The 22077-nt window shown below is 32.9% G+C and overlaps 1 protein-coding gene across 1 annotated transcript; it reads left to right on the top strand.

Moving 5' to 3' along the window:
• Positions 1-14714: 14714 nt before the first annotated feature.
• On the top strand, positions 14715-21455 carry LOC143054498 (uncharacterized). The gene is made up of 3 exons (XM_076227518.1): positions 14715-14934; positions 18806-19042; positions 20821-21455. The coding sequence occupies exons 1-3, from the start codon at positions 14754-14756 to the stop codon at positions 21387-21389; spliced, it is 987 nt and encodes a 328-aa protein (XP_076083633.1). The 5' UTR covers positions 14715-14753; the 3' UTR covers positions 21390-21455.
• Positions 21456-22077: the final 622 nt, after the last annotated feature.

Here is a 22077-nt window from a genome sequence, read left to right as displayed (position 1 = left end):
AAGTGATTTTCTAAATCACTGATTCAAGTAACATTATTTCAATAAAGGTTAGAAGTTAGAGTTGTCTTTCTTTAATAATCACCTATTTAAGTAGTACAAATTAATCACTAGAAGAAGTGATTTAATTTTATTGTAGCTTTAAATATAGAATACTAATGATCCAGGGGCTAATTATGTTTCTAAACTTATCAGAACCAACATCTGTGTTGTCTAGGATGACCAGGTCATTTCAGGTGATGACCTTGTACTGAATCTAGGATAATGACATAAAAATCACTTGTTTAAGTATCAGACCTGAATTTCCTTCCCAAAAAATCACTTCTTTAAGTATCATTCTGTTAATAACCCCCACTAATTTCAACCCGACCGAACAGTGAAATTTTTATCGCGAACAGTAGAATTTTATTACATAATCTGAAAGATGAAACCTTGAACTTCACAGGAAAAATACTCCCACTGCTGTGAAAAATCTGTTAAGAAAGTATCAGTTCATTAAGTTAAGCCATTATTATAGCATTTTTACAACTAAAATATAATTTTCAGCTAAATGATAGCATCAAAGGCATAAACCTTGCTACTTAAAAGAAGCAAAAAGTACATATTTTTTTAATTTTACTAATTAAAAGATATTATTTAAACCTTTGTGTTTAAAATTTTGAAAAAACTACAAAATCCCAATTTGTGACAAAACCTCGAATTTGCTACTCAAATAAGTGATTTAAAAATCACTTATTTGATTTAAAAATCACTTATTTGAGTAAGTCCCCTGACTGATTATGCATGTCTTTCTTCTACATTTTTGGATAAATAGACTCAAAATCCAGCAAATTGCAAGTTGAACCTTCTTCGGTAGGCCTATCCCCATCAGAGACCAAATGATGCACAAGTAAGGTATAGGTAACTTGTCAAAGAGACAACAACCCAACCAAAGAGCAGACAACGGCCGAGGGTCACCTATGGGTCTTCAATGCATAGAGAAAATTTCTGCACTGATCTTCAGCTTATAAATATGTATCAGAAATGATAATGAGATACAGCTCTCAGTTACATTAATAAAAACCTCACAATAAGTTCTGAATATCAGAATATATACAGTATTGCAAGATTCTCTCAAAATGTACACATGGAGCTGAGAAACTGTAAAATTAATCATGCTAATTTAACATTAAAGTCTTCAGAATCAATCTTAATATGCATACTCTTGTACAAAGGAATATATATAAGTATGCAATAGACATATATATCAATATGGTCTTCAAAAATAAGAGTATCGATGCTATAAATTTATGACAAGTACTTAATCAAGTAATAATTTTGGTTTGTTTAAATATTTCGGAGGTTAGTATGAGCTCCTTTTTTGTGATGAAGTTTTTGTTTTAAGTTGGGAGAAATTATTTGTACCAACAAAAATAAAAACACAAAGTTAATCTAGAATTATGTTTTATCATTTTTTTATGTAGAGGTTGTCAGCAAGATGAAAACAACAAATATGCAGTTCAAATGTCAGAATGTGGATAAGCTGAGGTTCAAGGTCCTACCTTTGCAGATTTTCATATTTTGCATGAATGAATTTAAAGTTTACATCATGGATGGCAGTGAAAGAAAAAAAAACTTTTCTCAATTTTCCTGCTTCTGAAGGATAAACATGATAAATGTAAAACATCTTGTTTTCGGTAAGTTTTAATTATGGTCTGTTTTAAGGGGGCTCGCGGGTCTAAATCATAAATTTAGAACTTAATTACAGAAATTGCTTAAATTTTACAATTATTAAGTTTATGTACAGCTTATTTGAAAAACAACAATAAAAAATATAGGTCATAAAGATATTTCAATTTTAATGCCAAAAAATGGCATTTTTGCACCAAAGGGAGATAATTTGGAGCTTTTTCAATGATATCTAAATTTTAAAAGTCACCTGGGGCCAACACAAATTGATTTTTTGGAATGATTTTTGTACCATATGATAAAGTAACAACTACTAAAGGTAATAAATAAAATTTGTAATGAAAAATAAATGTTTAATTTTTTTCTGAAAATCTTATACCCGCGAGCCTCCTTAATAGTGTTTGTGCATTCATCTGCCCAGTCTTTCCTCTAAATTGTATTCTGTTTAAGTATTGGTGAGTGTTCGCCATTAATTTCAGTAAGTAACTTGTGGATTTACATGTATATATATGTCGTGTACATTTTATTATTTTGTACAGGTTATTACTTGTACAAAAACTTTGTATGAGTAATTACTTGTATGATGCCATCATACAAGTTATTACCTGTACAATTATAATTGTACCAGTAATTACTTGTACAATTTTTGTTGAGAAAAAGATAATAACTTGTACAACACAATATCTTTGAGTTGTATGTGCTTCTACTTTTGCTTTAAACAAAATGTTTCATTGTTGGTATTATTTTTCTTTTACTGTTTTCTCGTATTTATTTATTTGTTTGTTTATGATCATGAGAAGTAAATCTTGTAATAATTAAATTCCTGTTTGTCAGTATTTTACTTGTAAATGGACTTAGTTTTTCTGCCGGGACACATTACATTGCTCTATGGTTAAAGTTTTAAAAATTTTAATTACTTTCTTAAACTGTCGTGGATTTCTACCAAACATGTACAGAAGCTTGTTTATGATATTACGATAGTATCCATAAGTGAATTTGTTACATTTTTCCGTATTTTACTTATAAATGGACTAACATTCACTCTCTGGTTAAATTTTTTTAAATTCTAATAACTTTCTTAAACTATCCTAGATTTTTACCAAACTTGGACTGAAGCTTCTTGCAATCAAAAGATAGTATCGAGAGGAATATTTTTATTGATTTTTTTACAAGTTTTTGTTGAGCCTGCGATTGACATAAAAAGTGGGCGAGACACTGGGTTCCGTAGAACTCTTAATTTTTTTTCCTTATCATAGAGAGTATGCATTTTCGAAATCTATATTAAGTTTGTTTTTCTTTTCTTTTTTTCAAACGTGTATTCAGTACTCAGTGGGTATTTATTTTTGTTGTTGTATGGGATATACAGGTACCCATGTCCACTCTGTGTAGTATTTCTGATTGTATCCATCGGATGAGTTAAGCCTCTTTTAACTGATTTTCATAGTTCGTTCCCTATGTCGTAATGTTACACCACTGTCCAAGGTTAGGGGAGGGTTGGGATCTTGCTTACATGTTTAACCCGGGCCAAATTATGTATGTGCCTGTACCAAGCTTGTCATTCAATGGTTGTCGCTTGTTGATGTGTTACATATTTTATTCATTCATTTTGTACATGAATAAGGCCGTTAGTTTTCTCGTTTGAATTGTTTTACATTTGCCATTTCAGGACCTTTTTAAGCTGACTTTGCGGAATGGGCTTTGTTCATTGTTAAAGACCGTGTGGTGACCAATAGTTCTTTCTATCACGGTCATTTGGGTTCTTGAGGAGAGTTGTCTCATTGGCAATTGGATCACATCTTCTTTTTTATATTAGTATTATTATCAGACACACGACAAACGCAGAGTAACAACATAACCTAGTATGAGATATTGAGCAAATTTAGCTTAACAGCTTGTTGCCACTTAAATACTGACTACTAGTGCAAAGTGACAAAGTCTTTAAAAGCAAAAATAGAATAAAACCCTTCCACAATTCATTTCGAAAATAAATCATGAAAAAAAGTTGCAAATGTAATATCATATATTGGAATTATAGATTTAACCTAATAGATCAAAGTAGAAGCACATACAACTCAAAGATATTGTGTTGTACAAGTTATTATCTTTTTCTCATCAAAAATTGTACAAGTAATTACTGGTACAATTATATTTGTACAGGTAATTACTTGTATGATGGCATCCAGGCGTGTAGCTGCCTTTATGCAAAAAATCATTTGCTTGCACATGTTTTTCACAAACAAAATCCTGAAATTGAATTTTGGACAGTCTTTAGTCTTTCCGGATTATCGTGTCTGGCGGTGTCTGTACTTGCAACTACAATCATGACACAAAGTTTAACCCCGGTAGAAATAAAAATAAAAATGAAGAAGCTAGATTTTTATTTTAGCAAGAAGGCAGCGGATAACGAAAGCCAAAACGTTTTATCTAATTCGCCCAGCAAAGATGTAAATGAGCCATGTACATCGTTTTATCTTCGTTGGCCCTCATACATGTTCACAGAGAAATGGATATTGACACCGAGAGAGTTCTGAGATCATTTGCCTTGGCAAAAAATAGATATATGGACTTTGGATATTAACTAGTCTATACTTTAGTTTAAGTCTTACATGCAGTATTAACATTTAATTATACAGGCTCAATAAAATCACATTGAAAACATCTTAGATTTATTTCCCTTACTTATAAGTCAAGACTTAAAAGTAGCCGGTCGATTTCGTATTCCCATTGTCATTTCGTCCAAAAGACTATTGATTCACCTAGGGTATCTGTGTTACAAATGACCTTCTACCGTTGTCGTTGAAACCTCTCATTTGATTTTAAAATGACCCTCATGAGAAACACCACGGGTGTCTTGCAAGAAACAGGACCTGCTTACCTTCGGAGCACCAGAGGTCGTCACATTTTTTCGGGGTCCGTGTTTTTCATCTGTAGTTAGTTTTCAATGTTGAAAGTTTTTGCTTGTCATTTTGTGTCTTATCTGTTCCCGGGTTTCCAAATTACGAAACCCACTAGGATGTTACTATCGTTTCTTGAAATATGGTATAGTAAGAAACAGATAGGGTATTTATCATTTTCATCATAAAATGGTCCAAAAAAAATCGCTCGGCTCAAAATTTTTTCGCCTCGCTCCGCTTGCCGAAATATGCTTGCACTTTATTTCAACTCAGCTACGCCCCTGGCATCATACAAGTAATTACTCATACAAAGTTTTTGTACAAGTAATAACCTGTACAAAATAATAAAATGTACACGACATATATATACCGGTATACTCAAAATTTAGTACTAATATTAATGGGAGTTTAGCATGACATCCTGTCAAATGCTTGTTTATCATGTTTATGTTCCAGAACATATGAGTATTTGGACTGTACGTGTTGGACTGTACACGTACAGTCTGTCCAATTTTAAGAAGTTCGTCAAGTTTATTAGAAATAAATTTACATTACAGATCAACATAACTGAAATCTTTAATAGATTAATACAAAAAGTTAAATTGCATTTGATTTGATATTTGGTTATATTCATGACACTGTAGCTCTTATTTGAGGCGGCAGCGGATTTGCAAATGAGTGTTTTGCAAATTTAAAGTGTCCAGTGTTTATTCTCTATTCTTTATATCTTAATTACCCCCCAGTATTCTCTATTCTTTATATCTTAACCCCCCCCCCCCCCAGTATTCTCTATTCTTTAAATTTGAACACCCCATTATTCTCTATTCTTTATATCTTAACACCCCAGTATTCTCTATTCTTTATATCTTAACCCCCCAGTATTCTCTATTCTTTATATCTGAACACTCCAGTATTCTCTATTATTTATATTTGAACACCCCAGTATTCTCTATTCTTTATATTTGAACACCCCAGTATTCTCTATTCTTTAAATTTGAACACCCCAGTATTCTCTATTCTTTATATTTGAACACCCCAGTATTCTCTATTCTTTATATTTGAACACCCCAGTACTCTCTATTCTTTATATTTGAACACCCCAGTATTCTCTATTCTTTATATTTGAACACCCCAGTATTCTCTATTCTTTATATCTGAACACCCCAGTATTCTCTATTCTTTATATCTGAACACCCCAGTATTCTCTATTCTTTATATCTGAACACCCCAGTATTCTCTATTCTTTATATCTGAACACCCAAGTATTCTCTAAACTTTATATTTGAACACTCCAGTATTCTCTATTCTTTATATCTGAACACCTCAGTATTCTCTATTCTTTATATTTGAACACCCCAGTATTCTCTATTCGTTATATCTGAACACCCCAGTATTCTCTATTCTTTATATCTGACCACCCCAGTATTCTCTATTCTTTATATCTGAACACCCCAGTATTCTCTATTCTTTATATCTGAACACTCCAGTATTCTCTATTTTTTATATCTTAACATCCCAGTATTCTCTATTTTTTTATATCTTAACCCCCCAGTATTCTCTATTCTATATATTTGAACACCCCATTAATTTATTCTCTATTCTTTATATTTGAACACCCCAGTATTCTCTGGGTTTTTTTTTATATCTGAACACCCCATTATTCTATGTTCCTTATATCTTAACACCCCAGTATTCTCTATTCTTTATATCTGAACACCCCAGTATTCTCTATTCTTTATATCTGAACACCCCAGTATTCTCTATTCTTTATATCAGAACACACCAGTATTCTCTATTCTTTATATTTGAACACCCCAGTATTCTCTATTCTTTATATTTGAACACCCCAGTATTCTCTGTTCTTTATATCTGAACACCCCAGTATTCTCTATTCTTTATATTTGAACACCCCAGTATTCTCTATTCTTTATATTTTAACACCCCAGTATTCTCTATTCTTTATATTTGAACACCCCAGTGTTCTCTATTCTTTATATCTAAACACCCTAGTATTCTCTATTCTTTATATCTGACCACCCCAGTATTCTCTATTCTTTATATTTGAACACCCCAGTATTCTCTATTCTTTATATTTGAACACCCCAGTATTCTCTATTCTGTATATCTTAACCCCCAGTATTATCTGTTCTTTATATCGGAACACCCCAGTATTCTCTATTCTTTATATCTGAACACCCCAGTATTCTCTATTCTTTATATTTGAACACCCCAGTATTCTCTATTCTTTATATTTGAACACCCCAGTATTCTCTGTTCTTTATATCTGAACACCCCAGTATTCTCTATTCTTTATATTTGAACACCCCAGTATTCTCTATTCTTTTTATCTGAACACCCCAGTATTCTCTATTCTTTATATCTGAACACCCCAGTATTCTCTATTCTTTATATTTGAACACCCCAGTATTCTCTATTCTGTATATCTTAACCCCCAGTATTATCTGTTCTTTATATCGGAACACCCCAGTATTCTCTATTCTTTATATCTTAACACCCCAGTATTCTCTATTCTTTATATCTGAACACCCCAGTATTCTCTGTTCTTTATATCGAAACACCCCAGTATTCTCTATTCTTTATATCTGAACACCCCAGTATTCTCTATTCTTTGTATCTGAACACCCCAGTATTCTTTCTCTATTCTTTGTATCTGAACACCCCAGTATTCTCTATTCTTTATATTTGAACACTCCAGTATTCTCTATTCTTTATATCTGAACACCCCAGTATTCTCTATTCTTAATATCTTAACCCCCAGTATTCTCTATTCTTTATATTTGAACACCCCAGTATTCTCTATTCTTTATATCAGAACACCCCAGTATTCTCTATTCTTTATATTTGAACACCCCAGTATTCTCTATTATTTATATAAGAACACCCCAGTATTCTCTATTCTTTATATCAGCACACCCCAGTATTCTCTATTATTTATATCTGAACACCCCAGTATTCTCTATTCTTTATATTTGAACACCCCAGTATTCTCTATTTTTTATATTTGAACACCCCAGTATTCTCTATTCTTTATATCAGAACACCCCAGTATTCTCTATTATTTATATTTGAACACCCCAGTATTCTCTATTCTTTATATCATAACACCCCAGTATTCTCTATTCTTTATATTTGAACACCCCAGTATTCTCTATTATTTATATCAGCACACTCCAGTATTTTCTATTATTTATATCTTAACACCCCAGTATTCAGTATTCTTTATATTTGAACACCCCAGTATTCTCTGTTCTTTATATCTGAACACCCCAGTATTCTCTATTCTTTATATTTGAACACCCCAATATTCTCTATTCTTTATATCTGAACACCCCAGTATTCTCTATTATTTATATCTGAACACCCCAGTATTCTCTATTCTTTATATTTGAACACCCCAGTATTCTCTATTCTTTATATTTGAACACTCCAGTATTCTCTATTCTTTATATCTGAACACCCCAGTATTCTCTATTCTTTATATCAGAACACCCCAGTATTCTCTATTCTTTATATCAGAACACCCAAGTATTCTCTATTATTTATATTTGAACACCCCAGTATTCTCTATTATTTATATTTGAACACCCCAGTATTCTCTATTTTTTTATATCAGAACACCCCAGTATTCTCTTTTCTTTATATCTTAACACCCCAGTATTCTCTATTCTTTATATTTGAACACCCCAGTATTCTCTATTCTTTATATTTGAACACCCAAGTATTCTCTATTTTTTTTTTATATCAGAACACCCCAGTATTCTATATTCTTTATATCAGAACACCCCAGTATTCTCTATTCTTTATATCAGAACACCCCAGTATTCTCTATTCTTTATATCAGAACACCCCAGTATTCTCTATTCTTTATATCTGAACACCCCAGTATTCTCTATTCTTAATATCTTAACCCCCAGTATTCTCTATTCTTTATATTTGAACACCCCAGTATTCTCTATTCTTTATATCAGAACACCCCAGTATTCTCTATGCTTTATATCTGAACACCCCAGTATTCTCTATTCTTTATATCTGAACACCCCAGTATTCTCTATTCTTAATATCTTAACCCCCAGTATTCTCTATTCTTTATATTTGAACACCCCAGTATTCTCTATTCTTTATATCAGAACACCCCAGTATTCTCTATTCTTTATATTTGAACACCCCAGTATTCTCTATTCTTTATATCTGAACACCGCAGTATTCTCTATTCTTTATATTTGAACACCCCAGTATTCTCTATTCTTTATATCTGAACACCCCAGTATTCTCTATTCTTAATATCTTAACCCCCAGTATTCTCTATTCTTTATATTTGAACACCCCAGTATTCTCTATTCTTTATATCTGAACACCCCAGTATTCTCTATTCTTTATATCTGAACACCCCAGTATTCTCTATTCTTTATATCTGAACACCCCAGTATTCTCTATTCTTTATATTTAAACACCCCAGTATTCTCTATTCTTTATATTTGAACACCCCAGTATTCTCTATTCTTTATATTTGAACACCCCAGTATTCTCTATTCTTTATATCTGAACACCGCAGTATTCTCTATTCTTTATATTTGAACACCCCAGTATTCTCTATTCTTTATATCTGAACACCCCAGTATTCTCTATTCTTTATATTTAAACACCCCAGTATTCTCTATTCTTTATATTTGAACACCCCAGTATTCTCTATTCTTTATATTTGAACACCCAAGTATTCTCTATTTTTTTTTTATATCAGAACACCCCAGTATTCTATATTCTTTATATCAGAACACCCCAGTATTCTCTATTCTTTATATCAGAACACCCCAGTATTCTCTATTCTTTATATCAGAACACCCCAGTATTCTCTTTTCTTTATATCTTAACACCCCAGTATTCTCTATTCTTTATATTTGAACACCCCAGTATTCTCTATTCTTTATATTTGAACACCCAAGTATTCTCTATTTTTTTTTTATATCAGAACACCCCAGTATTCTATATTCTTTATATCAGAACACCCCAGTATTCTCTATTCTTTATATCAGAACACCCCAGTATTCTCTATTCTTTATATCAGAACACCCCAGTATTCTCTATTCTTTATATCTGAACACCCCAGTATTCTCTATTCTTAATATCTTAACCCCCAGTATTCTCTATTCTTTATATTTGAACACCCCAGTATTCTCTATTCTTTATATCAGAACACCCCAGTATTCTCTATGCTTTATATCTGAACACCCCAGTATTCTCTATTCTTTATATCTGAACACCCCAGTATTCTCTATTCTTAATATCTTAACCCCCAGTATTCTCTATTCTTTATATTTGAACACCCCAGTATTCTCTATTCTTTATATCAGAACACCCCAGTATTCTCTATTCTTTATATTTGAACACCCCAGTATTCTCTATTCTTTATATCTGAACACCCCAGTATTCTCTATTCTTTATATCTGAACACCCCAGTATTCTCTATTCTTTATATTTAAACACCCCAGTATTCTCTATTCTTTATATTTGAACACCCCAGTATTCTCTATTCTTTATATTTAAACACCCCAGTATTCTCTATTCTTTATATCTGAACACCCCAGTATTCTCTATTCTTTATATCTGAACACCCCAGTATTCTCTATTCTTTATATCTGAACACCCCAGTATTCTCTGTTCTTTATATCTGAACACTCCAGTATTCTCTATTCTTTATATTTGAACACCGCAGTATTCTGTATTCTTTATATATGAACACCCAAGTATTCTCTATTCTTTATATCTGAACACACCAGTATTCTCTATTCTTTATATCTGAACACCCCAGTATTCTCTATTCTTTATATCTGAACACCCCAGTATTCTCTATTCTTTATATCTGAACACCGCAGTATTCTCTATTATTTATATCTGAACACTCCAGTATTCTCTATTCTTTATATCTGAACACCACAGTATTCTCTATTCTTTATATCTGAACACCCCAGTATTCTCTATTCTTTATATCTGAACACCCCCCAGTATTCTCTATTATTTATATCTGAACACACCAGTATTCTCTATTCTTTATATCTTAACACCCCAGTATTCTCTATTCTTTATATTTGAACACCTCAGTATTCTCTATTCTTTACATTTGAACACTCCAGTATTCTCTATTCTTTATATCTGAACACCCCAGTATTCTCTATTCTTTATATTTGAACACCCCATTATTCTCTATTCTTTATATCTGAACACCCCAGTATTCTCTATTCTTTATATCTGAACACCCCAGTATTCTCTATTCTTTATATCTTAACACCCCAGTATTCTCTATTCTTTATATTTGAACACCTCAGTATTCTCTATTCTTTACATTTGAACACTCCAGTATTCTCTATTCTTTATATCTGAACACCCCAGTATTCTCTATTCTTTATATCTGAACACCCCATTATTCTCTATTCTTTATATCTGAACACCCCAGTATTCTCTATTCTTTATATCTGAACACCCCAGTATTCTCTATTCTTTATATCTGAACACCCCAGTATTCTCTATTCTTTATATTTGAACACCCAAGTATTCTCTATTCGTTATATCTGAACACCCCAGTATTCTCTATTCTTTATATCTTAACACTCCAGTATTCTCTGTTCTTTATATCTGAACACCCCAGTATTCTCTATTCTTTATATCTGAACACCCCAGTATTCTCTATTCTTTATATCTGAACACCCCAGTATTCTCTATTCTTTATATCTGAACACACCAGTATTCTCTATTCTTTATATCTGAACACACCAGTATTCTCTATTCTTTATATCTGAACACCCCAGTATTCTCTATTCTTTATATCTGAACACACCAGTATTCTCTATTCTTTATATCTTAACACCCCAGTATTCTCTATTCTTTATATCTGAACACCCCAGTATTCTCTATTCTTTATATCTGAACACCCCAGTATTTTCTGTTCTTTATATCTGAACACCCCAGTATTCTCTATTCTTTATATCTGAACACCCCAGTATTCTCTATTCTTCATATTTGAACACCCCAGTATTCTCTATTCTTTATATCTGAACACCCCAGTATTCTCTATTCTTTATATCTTAACACCCCAGTATTCTCTATTCTTTATATTTGAATACCCCAGTATTCTCTATTCTTTATATATGAACACCCCAGTATTCTCTGTTCTTTATATCTGAACACTCCACTATTCTCTATCCTTTATATCTGAACACCCCAGTATTCTCTGTTCTTTATATCTGAACACCCCAGTATTCTCTATTCTTTATATTTGAGCACACCAGTATTTTCTATTCTTTATATATGAACAAAAGTACCAGTATTCTCTATTCTTTATATTTGAACACCCCAGTATTCTCTTTTCTTTATATTTGAACACTCCAGTATTCTCTATTCTTTATATTTGAACACCCCAGTATTCTCTATTCTTTAAATTTGAACACCCCAGTATTCTCTATTCTTTATATTTAAACACCCCAGTATTCTCTATTCTTTATATTTGAACACCCCAGTATTCTCTATTTTTTATATTTAAACACCCCAGTATTCTCTATTCTTTATATTTGAACACCCCAGTATTCTCTATTCTTTATATCTGAACACCCCAGTATTCTCTATTCTTTATATTTGAACACCCCAGTATTCTCTATTCTTTATATTTGAACACCCCAGTATTCTCTATTTTTTATATTTAAACACCCCAGTATTCTCTATTCTTTATATTTGAACACCCCAGTATTCTCTATTCTTTATATCTGAACACCCCAGTATTCTCTATTCTTTATATTTGAACACCCCAGTATTCTCTATTCTTTATATTTGAACACCCCAGTATTCTCTATTCTTTATATCTGAACACCCTATTATTCTCTATTCTTTATATTTGAACACCCAAGTATTCTCTATTCTTTATATCTGAACACCCCAGTATTCTCTATTCTTTATATTTGAACACCCCAGTATTCTCTATTCTTTATATTTTAACACCCCAGTATTCTCTATTCTTTATATTTTAGCACCTCATTATTCTCAATTCGGTAATACCCAATCCACACCCTCCTAAATGCACTTGAAATATTTGCCACTTGACGTTAAATAAGTAACAAAAAATTAATCAACCGATACAAGTATAGCCTTGTGTTTTGAAGGCAATTCAAATGTGGCATGACTTTTATCCTTTTATATTGACATTATTTATTGCAATGAAAAATATATTTTAAACTCTGAGGTATAGGGTTGTGTTGATTTCTTCAATCTTAACTAATAACAAAACCTATAATAAAGGGTTATCTATAATAGGTTAATTGCTTACTTTTAAAACCGTTAAATAAAAATTATGTTTAAATAGGAAAAAAGTTGACACAAGATGTGGCAATAGAAAAGTCAATTAATTTTTTGTAATAAACAGAGTACAATGCAATACATCAAAATATAAACTTAATTAACATTTTTATTTGGGGGTTTCAAACCGATACAATCGCCAGGTTTAAAAATCTGACTAAGATCTTTCAGCAAATAAATTGTCAGTCATTTTTAAATTTCAACTTTATTTTAATGTTCTAAGATGTGTCATCTTGTAACTCGATATTTGATGTATATACTATTTATTTTGTGGCAAATTGAATAATATAGATTTAGCCTGCTTGATAAAATTTTAAAGTGGCACATTCTATTTCTAATCGACCTAAAAATTTACAAAAAGCAATTGTCTTCGCTTTTTACATTTGTTTCATCAAAGAAGAATATTTCTGTTAATATTTTTCAATTTTGTTCTTATTTTTTTTTTAAATTATATCTTTATAGCAAAAAAAAAACATCTTTAAAACTGTTTATTTTCAGAACCAATTAGCTAATCTAAAAGGCTTGATTTCTTTAGATTACTAGAAATACGCTTAAAAGGAGCCCAGTAGCCTAAGCTACTATAAATCCATTTTTTTTCAAATGTCCTCCTAGAATGAAATGTTTAAGCTTATTACCCGTAGCATTACCATTCTGACAAACCCTATCCTACACCCTCCCCCTTTCGATCCCCTCCCACCACCACCACCGCCACTACCATCGACCTTTTATATTGACAGATTTGAATTTGTTTATACTGCTTTTGCTTATGAGAAATAAAGTATCAGTATTCATATTCGCTAATCGCAATATTGAAATGTGGCCGGGTAATAAAATAAATTTCATTTCAGCTATTTGACAAACACTGAATGGTACAGACAAACCTAATGGATATGATAATACAAAATATTTATTATTTTGCTCTAATTTCGATGACAATCAATATTTATGATTTGATATCATTTCAAAGTCGACTTTGTCGTTTGTTGTTGTGTTATATATTTGTTCTTCGTTCATATTTTGTACATACATTAGATCGTTAGTGTTCTCGTTTGAATTGTTTTACATTTGTCATTTCCGGGCCTTTTATAGCTGACTATGCAGTGCGAATTTGCTCATTGTTGAAGGCCGTATGATGTCCTATATTTGTTAATATCTGGTTCAGTTGTCTCAAAGGCATTATACCATATCTCATGTTTAAATTTGACCATGACCTTTTATAGATGTAATAAAACTTTGAGCAAATATAGGATTATTTCTCTCCTCTTACGACAAAGCGACTATTATCATTAATAATGACAAAAACATTTTTGTTTTCAGACCCAAGTCAGAAGCCCCTGGCCTTTGTTGGTCTTGTATGTTTTTTTTAATTTAAAGTTCATTTATATGTCTTGGAGTTTAATGTGACGTCCATTTTTCCCTGAACTAGTACGCACTTTTATTTAGGGGCCAGTTGTGGACCACCTCCGGTTGCATGGTTTTCTCTTTGCGTTGAAGACTCAGTGATGAGGGCCCTCATGGGGTTTTTGATTATGTGATTACTTGGCTGTTTTTTTAATGATTATTTGATTATTAAGCCAAATATTTCATGATTATTTGATTACCTAGGACTGTATTTTTAGTTTATGATTATTTGATTACTAAAGATAAGCAAATATTTAATGAATAAGTGATTATATTGGCAAAAAAATGGTGATTATGTGATTACTAGGACCCCCCATGAGGGGCCTAAGTGATGGCCTTCGGCTGTTGTCTTCACTTTGGTCGGGTTGTTGATGTCTTTGACACATTCCGCATTTCCATTCTCAATTTTATTTTCCAGGTGAAGTCGGAATATACATGACCATTTACGATGCCAAAGCAGAAAATCCCAAGTCTTATGGATCAGAAAGATTTTATTATATGGATTTGACAGACAAGTTATTCGACCACTTGTCGTCGGCCGACATCGTCAAACTAAGAGAAGACCTGGAAAAGAAGGGTGCTCTTCATGGAGCTTATATTGAACGCTTTTCAAGGGGTAATTATTAATTTTGTAAACTACAAGAAGCTACCTTTAGACTAGTAGAAGCTACTTTTAGACTAGTACTAGGTATCTTGTACATAATTGACATAATATAAATAAAGATCGGAAAGAAAATAAGTAGATGTGTAATATTGCTATTGTCACTAGGACGATGATCTGAATGAGTCATATTTGAGATATTTGCCATGTCTGGTGATGAGGGGACGTATTATAACTTACTAATCATCTTTTCTTGTGAAAAAAGATGGGCTTTTTGTATAGCTCTTGACGTACGTCTCCCCACAAATAAAAGAAATTAGGGAATAGTAATATGGTAACCATTGGTCTTCCTGTGACCGGCACTAAATACCTCGCCATAACATTTGGCTGTACAAAATGTCCAAATCACAGCCACATCCGGTCAGAATGGGGACAATAGATCAAATGCCTGGCGTAAAGATAGTGCCACTCTCTTTGCACATTAAGAACACTTGCTTCAACTCTTTGAGAGGTCTGTATGTGGCCTTTTGCAAGGCTAAATGTCTGTCCCTATCCAGTATACCCTCGTTTTACCATGTTAATAGGATGTATACCTATGTATGATCGTTCAACCAATCATGTATACCTATTATGTATGATCGTTCAACCAATCATGTATACCTATGTATGATCGTTCAATCAATCATTACGTACGTAGGCATACCAATCCTTCACATGGCGGCGTTCCTGAAGGAGAAAACTCCACAAATCGCTATGGACTCGTGCCATATATAAATTCGCAATATGTTCATTTGTCGAGATAGACATAACACCACCTTGCCTTTAAATTTACTTAAGAGAAATGGTTGCGAGAGAGTTGGAAAAGGTTTAAACAGTTAATTCTAACATAAGTTTCAACTGTTGACATACACAAGAGGGCCAATTATTTAATATGCTTTTAGGAAAAATAAGTAAATATATAGTTCAAAACATCAACAAAAAGGAAAGTAAAACTTTATTTTAAAGCCCATTGCATTGGAGGTGTAGGTAAATGTATGGTCTTTGGTTAGCTTTCTTGCTAGCTGAACCATGAAGTCATCATTATAATGTAAGGTATAATACCCTCCTTTCGAAGTATCCTAGTCCTACAGATAGACAGATTGGTTATCTGTATGTCTATAGTCTACTCTTAAAGAAGAAAAGTTTACCTAACATAATAATGACTTCTCGGTTCAGCTTGCAAGCAAGCTTTCCAACGATAATATCTTTATCTACACACTCAATGCAATCGGCTGTAATAGACTCCTTCACGTGGGACTATAGCAGTGCAATAGAATAACTGTTTATACATACATAAAATAACATCGACGTTATAGTCAGAAAAAAATTACACTCAAATATACTTTTTTTCTCATGAATAAATAATGTTTTATTTTTTGTTAACTTGAAGATGCCCGCGAAATCGCACACCGGCAGTACAATTGGGCAAGTGTGGAAACTAAAGAGCTTCTTGAATTTTGAGGGCATTACGTCTACTGAGCATGTGCGAAAGCGTATAAGACACCGGGGTCGATATGGAACTCCGAATTTATATATTTTCTCTAAAATTGACGTTTTCTTTGGAAAACATATTGTTTCAAAAGGAAAATTTAGAAAGTGCAGTGTATGGTTTCAGAGGAGTCTCTTTCCTTTAGTGGTATATAGATACTAATGTTACAATTCAAAAAAGTGTACTCGTTGAACTGTAGTTGTTAAAAGCTTTTGCAATTAATTGAACAGAACTCTATAACTGTAGAAAATATATATAATCGATTTAGCTTTTAATTAGTTTTTTTGTCATGAACAAACAAATATCTCTAAAACCATCAGAAATGAAATCAGATTTCGTGTGAACCATATTTGTCAATGTTATCTAGAATGTCAATAATCCATGTGAAATCGACAATATTAGAGCCATTATAAAATGGAATTCAACATATAACCGATTTTATCAGATACTAAAGTGATCCATCAAAACACATTATAGCAGTAACAAAGGGATACTTGGGAAACTGAGGGTAGAAAAGGGACTGTTTTAATGGGCTTTTATGATTGTGGATTTTAACCCGAATAATCCAGTCGTTATATTTCTCTTTTGATGGCTCGCAAGTAGAAGACTCTGAGATAGATTGTTGGGAGTGACTGAATTATTCTTAGTTTTATAAGAATATGATGAGATTGAAAACAATGCCCTTAAACGAATACAGCGTCTAATGATTTGGTGCACCATGTGCCAAATAATGCAAATTAACTTGATCACAAATATCAGGATTAAAATTTGTAACGCCACACTCGTGTTTCGTCTACATCAATGACACTCGAATCATAAATGTAAAAAAAGTGCCAAATAAACTACGATATCGATGTTGAAGAGCACCCATCTTATTTATTTTTAAAATGAAGTATTTACCAGTATTGTGATAAAATGACACTGGGACAATGATTGAGAGTTGAACGTATTGCCATTATGCTTCTACGATAGCAAGAGACTCAGAGACATAATTTCAATATTTTATTTCTACTTTAAGATCGTAAACCAGAATCAGTCATATAACTATAGCTACTCGCGTTCGTTTGCATGAGCGGAAACACCCCTCCACTTTCCGTATCGTTAACTATGTGACCATTTCATGGTATTCCGTGGGTTAGAACACCTTTTCAAAAAGAAGCATTAAGTCTATGCGAATTGAGTCGAAACTGTGAAACAAAGCCTTTAGAATGCTGTGCAATCCCATTTTAATTATGCATGGTCAATATTTGTTCTGCTAATTAAAGTCACTTCATAGAAATTCAATACAGACACATTCGTTAGCAAAACAGCCATCAATCGAAGACATTAAATGGGAAAATAATTTAATTTCTTCTTTTTATAACCCTTTCAAAGGCCCTCCCTCGATTCCTGATGACAATTAATACTAAATAATTATCAATATTAGAATCAAATCACTTCATTAGTGACATAACACCCAAATAAACAGAGCTAAATTGTCGATTTTACCGCCATTAAACAGTATCAAATCTATATACTCTATCAGAGATTGAAAACAAAAGAATAGATTTGATTGAAATTATAGAATACTAGATTAATTCTTATTTAGAAATAATTGTAAAACAACCTTCAGAACACTTCCTGTTTTTGTTTTGATTGATTGTACCAGCTAACGTGGGTATCATTTGTGTTTAATCATTTAAACGAAAATAAAAAAGAAAATACGGAGGATAGAATTCAGCTTGGAACTTGTTATCGTCTTTTAAAACAATTCACGCCGACTATGATGGGGGGGATTATGGGCACTTGGGACACAGTCTTGTTTATTGTTGGTTTTTTTTTTGGCTAGTAATCGTAGCCAGTGCCTTATAAGATGGAAAGAGTTTTCATTCTCCTGCGTAAATGTTGGACAGGCGATCTAGCGACGGCTATGTGTGACATGGTTTGCTAGAAAATCTGTCGATCAATGTCAGCCGAATAAAAACATGTTACAATGAGTGGTAACACGTAACATGAATTCACGTGGCTTTTTATGGGACAAAATTTCAATGGTATTTTTAAACGCAAACTAAAATCTACAACCAGCAAGTTAAAAAACAATTTATTATCAATTTCTTACAATTTCAGGAATAGTTATAGCTGCAGGATTTGATGATAAAGGTTCATTACAGTGGCGGATCCAGGGGGTCCGGGGGTTGGAAACCCCCTTTTTTGGACGCTCAATGCATTTGAATGGGGACATGTGGTTGGGACCCCCCTTTATCCTGGATTGGAAAACCCCCTTTTAAAATGGCTGGATTCGCCCTGTCATTATACTCACTTTGAGATCTCTAAAAACAAGTTAACAAACATTTTATTATCAATTTTTTACAATTTCAGGGATAGTTTTAGCTGTAGGATTTGATGATATAGGAGCATTAGATTCACTTTGGGATCTGTACCAGAGAGGAAAACTTAGTATGACCTTCCAGGATGTCATCGTCAATAGTACGGTATTAAAGAAGCTAAAAACAACTAAGATAGTACTCAGATCTAAAATCTTGGAATCTGAATACAACAACTGTACAAACGAACTGTTAAGTAGAAAAATGAAGAGACTGGAAATAAAAACTAGAGGTAATTATCTTATTGTGACGTATTGTCGTGGTAGGGATATAAAACACTAGAGGTAATTATCTTACTTTGACATATTGTCGTGGTAGGGATATACAAACTAGAGGTAATTATCTTACTTTGACGTATTGTCGTGGTAGGGATATACAATCTAGAGGTAATTATCTTACTTTGACATATTGTCGTGGTGGGGATATACAAACTAAAGGTAATTATTGTCGTGGTAGGGATATACAAACTAGAGGTAATTATCTTACTTTGACTTATTGTCGTGGTGGGGATATACAAACTAGAGGTAATTATCTTACTTTGACGTATTGTCGTGGTAGGGATATACAAACTAGAGGTAATTATCTTACTTTGACGTATTGTCGTGATAGGGATATACAAACTAGAGAAAATTATCTTACTTTGACGTATTGTCGTGGTAGGGATATAAGAACTAGAGGTAATTATCTTACTGTGACGTATTGTCGTGGTGGGGATATACAAACTAGAGGTAATGATCTTACTGTGACTTATTGTCGTGGTGGGGATATACAAACTAGAGGTAATTATCTTACTTTGACGTATTGTCATGATGGGTATATACAAACTAGAGGTCATTATTTTACTTTGACGTATTGTCGTGGTGGGGATATAAAAACTAGAGGTAATCATCTTACAGTGACGTACTGTCGTGGTAGGGATATAAAAACTAGAGGTTATTATCTTACTTTTACATATTGACATGACAGGGATATTGATATATGTACCACGTATAAAGATTCCGTTGGATTTTATATTATTACATGCATTTGAAAAAAACCTTGAATTTCCCATGCCAAGAGTTAAAGTTATTGCACATTTTCAATTCCGTTTGATAATATATCAAAACAGATGATAAATAATTCTTAAGTTTCCCATGCCAAGAGTTATAGTACATTTTTTGTAATTGCAAAAGATTGTTATTGCATTGTATAAATTACTTCAATCGTATTATAATGATCGTTCTTTCCTCTTCCTTTTTGCCGACTACTTGGCGGTTCGTGTCCATACAGTAGAACTAGTCTGTTTTTTGACCAAAGTAGCGAGGTAAACGATATTTTTGTCGTAAAGGGTTACGATTTGATGTGTATATTTGGCGGTGTATACTTTTCATGTGAACAATTAACATTCTATATTTTTTGTCAGCAAGATTTCAGAGTGCGGTTCCAGCCATTACAAAAAGGGGGAGGTGTTCCAACCGTATGTCCTCATTCAAATGCATAGATCTTCCAAAAATTGTGTACCAAACCCCCGCACCCTAAAGCCGCCACTGGATTCATTGTACACGGTTAAATTAATATTTTAGCTGCGTCGGATATAGAAATCGACCTTATGCAAATTTACGTGAATATACATGTACATTACTCTGATTTATTTTTGAGCATTCATTTACGTAATACAATAAAATGAAAGATGAAGTTTTGTCCGTTTTGTAGCATTCGATTAACAATTCAAATTACAAAGAGGGGGTACAAACAGTCCCAGACTTGAATTTGTTTTCAAAACCTAAATAGGTTAACAGATGCATTGATGTTGATTTGTAAAAGTATAAAAAAAGAAGATGTGGTATGATTGCCAATGAGACAACTATCCATTAACACCTATAGGTCACCGTACGGCCTTCAACAACGAGCAAAGCCCATACCACATAGTGAGCTATAAAAGGCCCCGATAAGGTCGATTTCTATCCAACGCATCTCATTTTAAGACACAATATTAAACATGCATAAACATCTGTACTATTGACTTTCCAGAAGTAGACAAGAAAATGGTGCTAAGATTGACAGAGCAACAAAGGAGTTTCACAGATAATGTGCAATCCCTGAAGGACACGGAGGAAAACATAGAATTATCGTTAGGAGAATTTGCTCTTACCATGAAACAGATACTACCACAAGGTGTACTCGAATTAAAAACTATACGAGAGTTCGAAACAAATTACAAAATGGCCAAAGGAACATCACGTGTCAAAAACACCAAAATTATTGACCAGTTCACAGACATGTTAGGGAAGTTACGAACCACATTCACGGAAGCGTTTACACAATTATATGTACCCTTACTACAAGTTCATTCCATTTGTGAAAGCGAAAAACAAAAACAAATTAAAAGAGACATACGCAGGAAAATTAACATTGGACAAGAATTAATGAAACCGGAAGCTCCGCTCAAAATTGTGATTCATCCCGTCTGGGCAAGAAAGATACTTCCTCGGGAGCAGTCATTATTCCGTGGACTTGTGTGCGTACTTCCGCTTGCCGTGGAAGCTCTCAAAGACATCGACTTCATGCTTGATGAATATATTAACGATTTTGTATTATAATATGTTTATATTTCATGTCATTATTCCGTCCATATAATATAAAATAATAAAATATACCATCTAAAATGGACTCAAACCTTTGCCTTTAAGAATGCTCAAAGCGGAGACCATATACATCTCTCTAGCATCTGCATGGCTCTGTCTGTTTTCTGTCTTCATTCTTCAACAAGTTCGCTAAATATGTATGCATACATGTAAATGCAATATGGGGTTTGTTCACTGTTGAAAGCTGTTTGGTGACCTATTATAGTTTCTGTGTCATTTGGTCTCTTCTGAAGATTTGTCTCATTTGCAATCGTACCATATTTTTTTTTTATACATATAGTATACTACATTAATGTTATTGTCTATGGAGAAATAACTTTAAAAATGTGGTGCACACTGAGTAACGCGGATTTCGAATACACAGCAAAAATAATACAGTTATTCCTTATAATTCAATTCTCAATTCAATTTTAAGCCGGAGTAAATCATGAATAACGTTGATGACGTCACGGTCACATGACAAAATTTTGTCTATGAGATGATAGACAAAACACTTGTCAGCCAATCAGAAGACACGTTACATCCACAATTAGATTATTTCATAATTAACACAAATAATTATTGTTACTCTACCCAGTACACGCTGGATATTGCCACCGAGAAGACAATTGTTTATATCACTGCTGGTTATAGTAACCAAATG

This window comes from Mytilus galloprovincialis, chromosome 12 (genome assembly GCF_965363235.1).
Source record: "Mytilus galloprovincialis chromosome 12, xbMytGall1.hap1.1, whole genome shotgun sequence".
Lineage (NCBI taxonomy): Eukaryota > Metazoa > Mollusca > Bivalvia > Mytilida > Mytilidae > Mytilus > Mytilus galloprovincialis.
Note: the sequence above shows the minus strand (reverse complement) of the source record. Positions and strands in the feature narration are given on the sequence as shown.

Coding starts and splice junctions, on each gene's coding strand:
- LOC143054498 (XM_076227518.1), top strand. CDS start 14,754: ATGACCATTTACGATGCCAAAGCAGAAAATCCCAAGTCTTATGGATCA. Junction 14,935..18,805: donor TATTGAACGCTTTTCAAGGG/GTAATTATTAAT, acceptor TTACAATTTCAG/GGATAGTTTTAGCTGTAGGA. Junction 19,043..20,820: donor ACTGGAAATAAAAACTAGAG/GTAATTATCTTA, acceptor TTGACTTTCCAG/AAGTAGACAAGAAAATGGTG.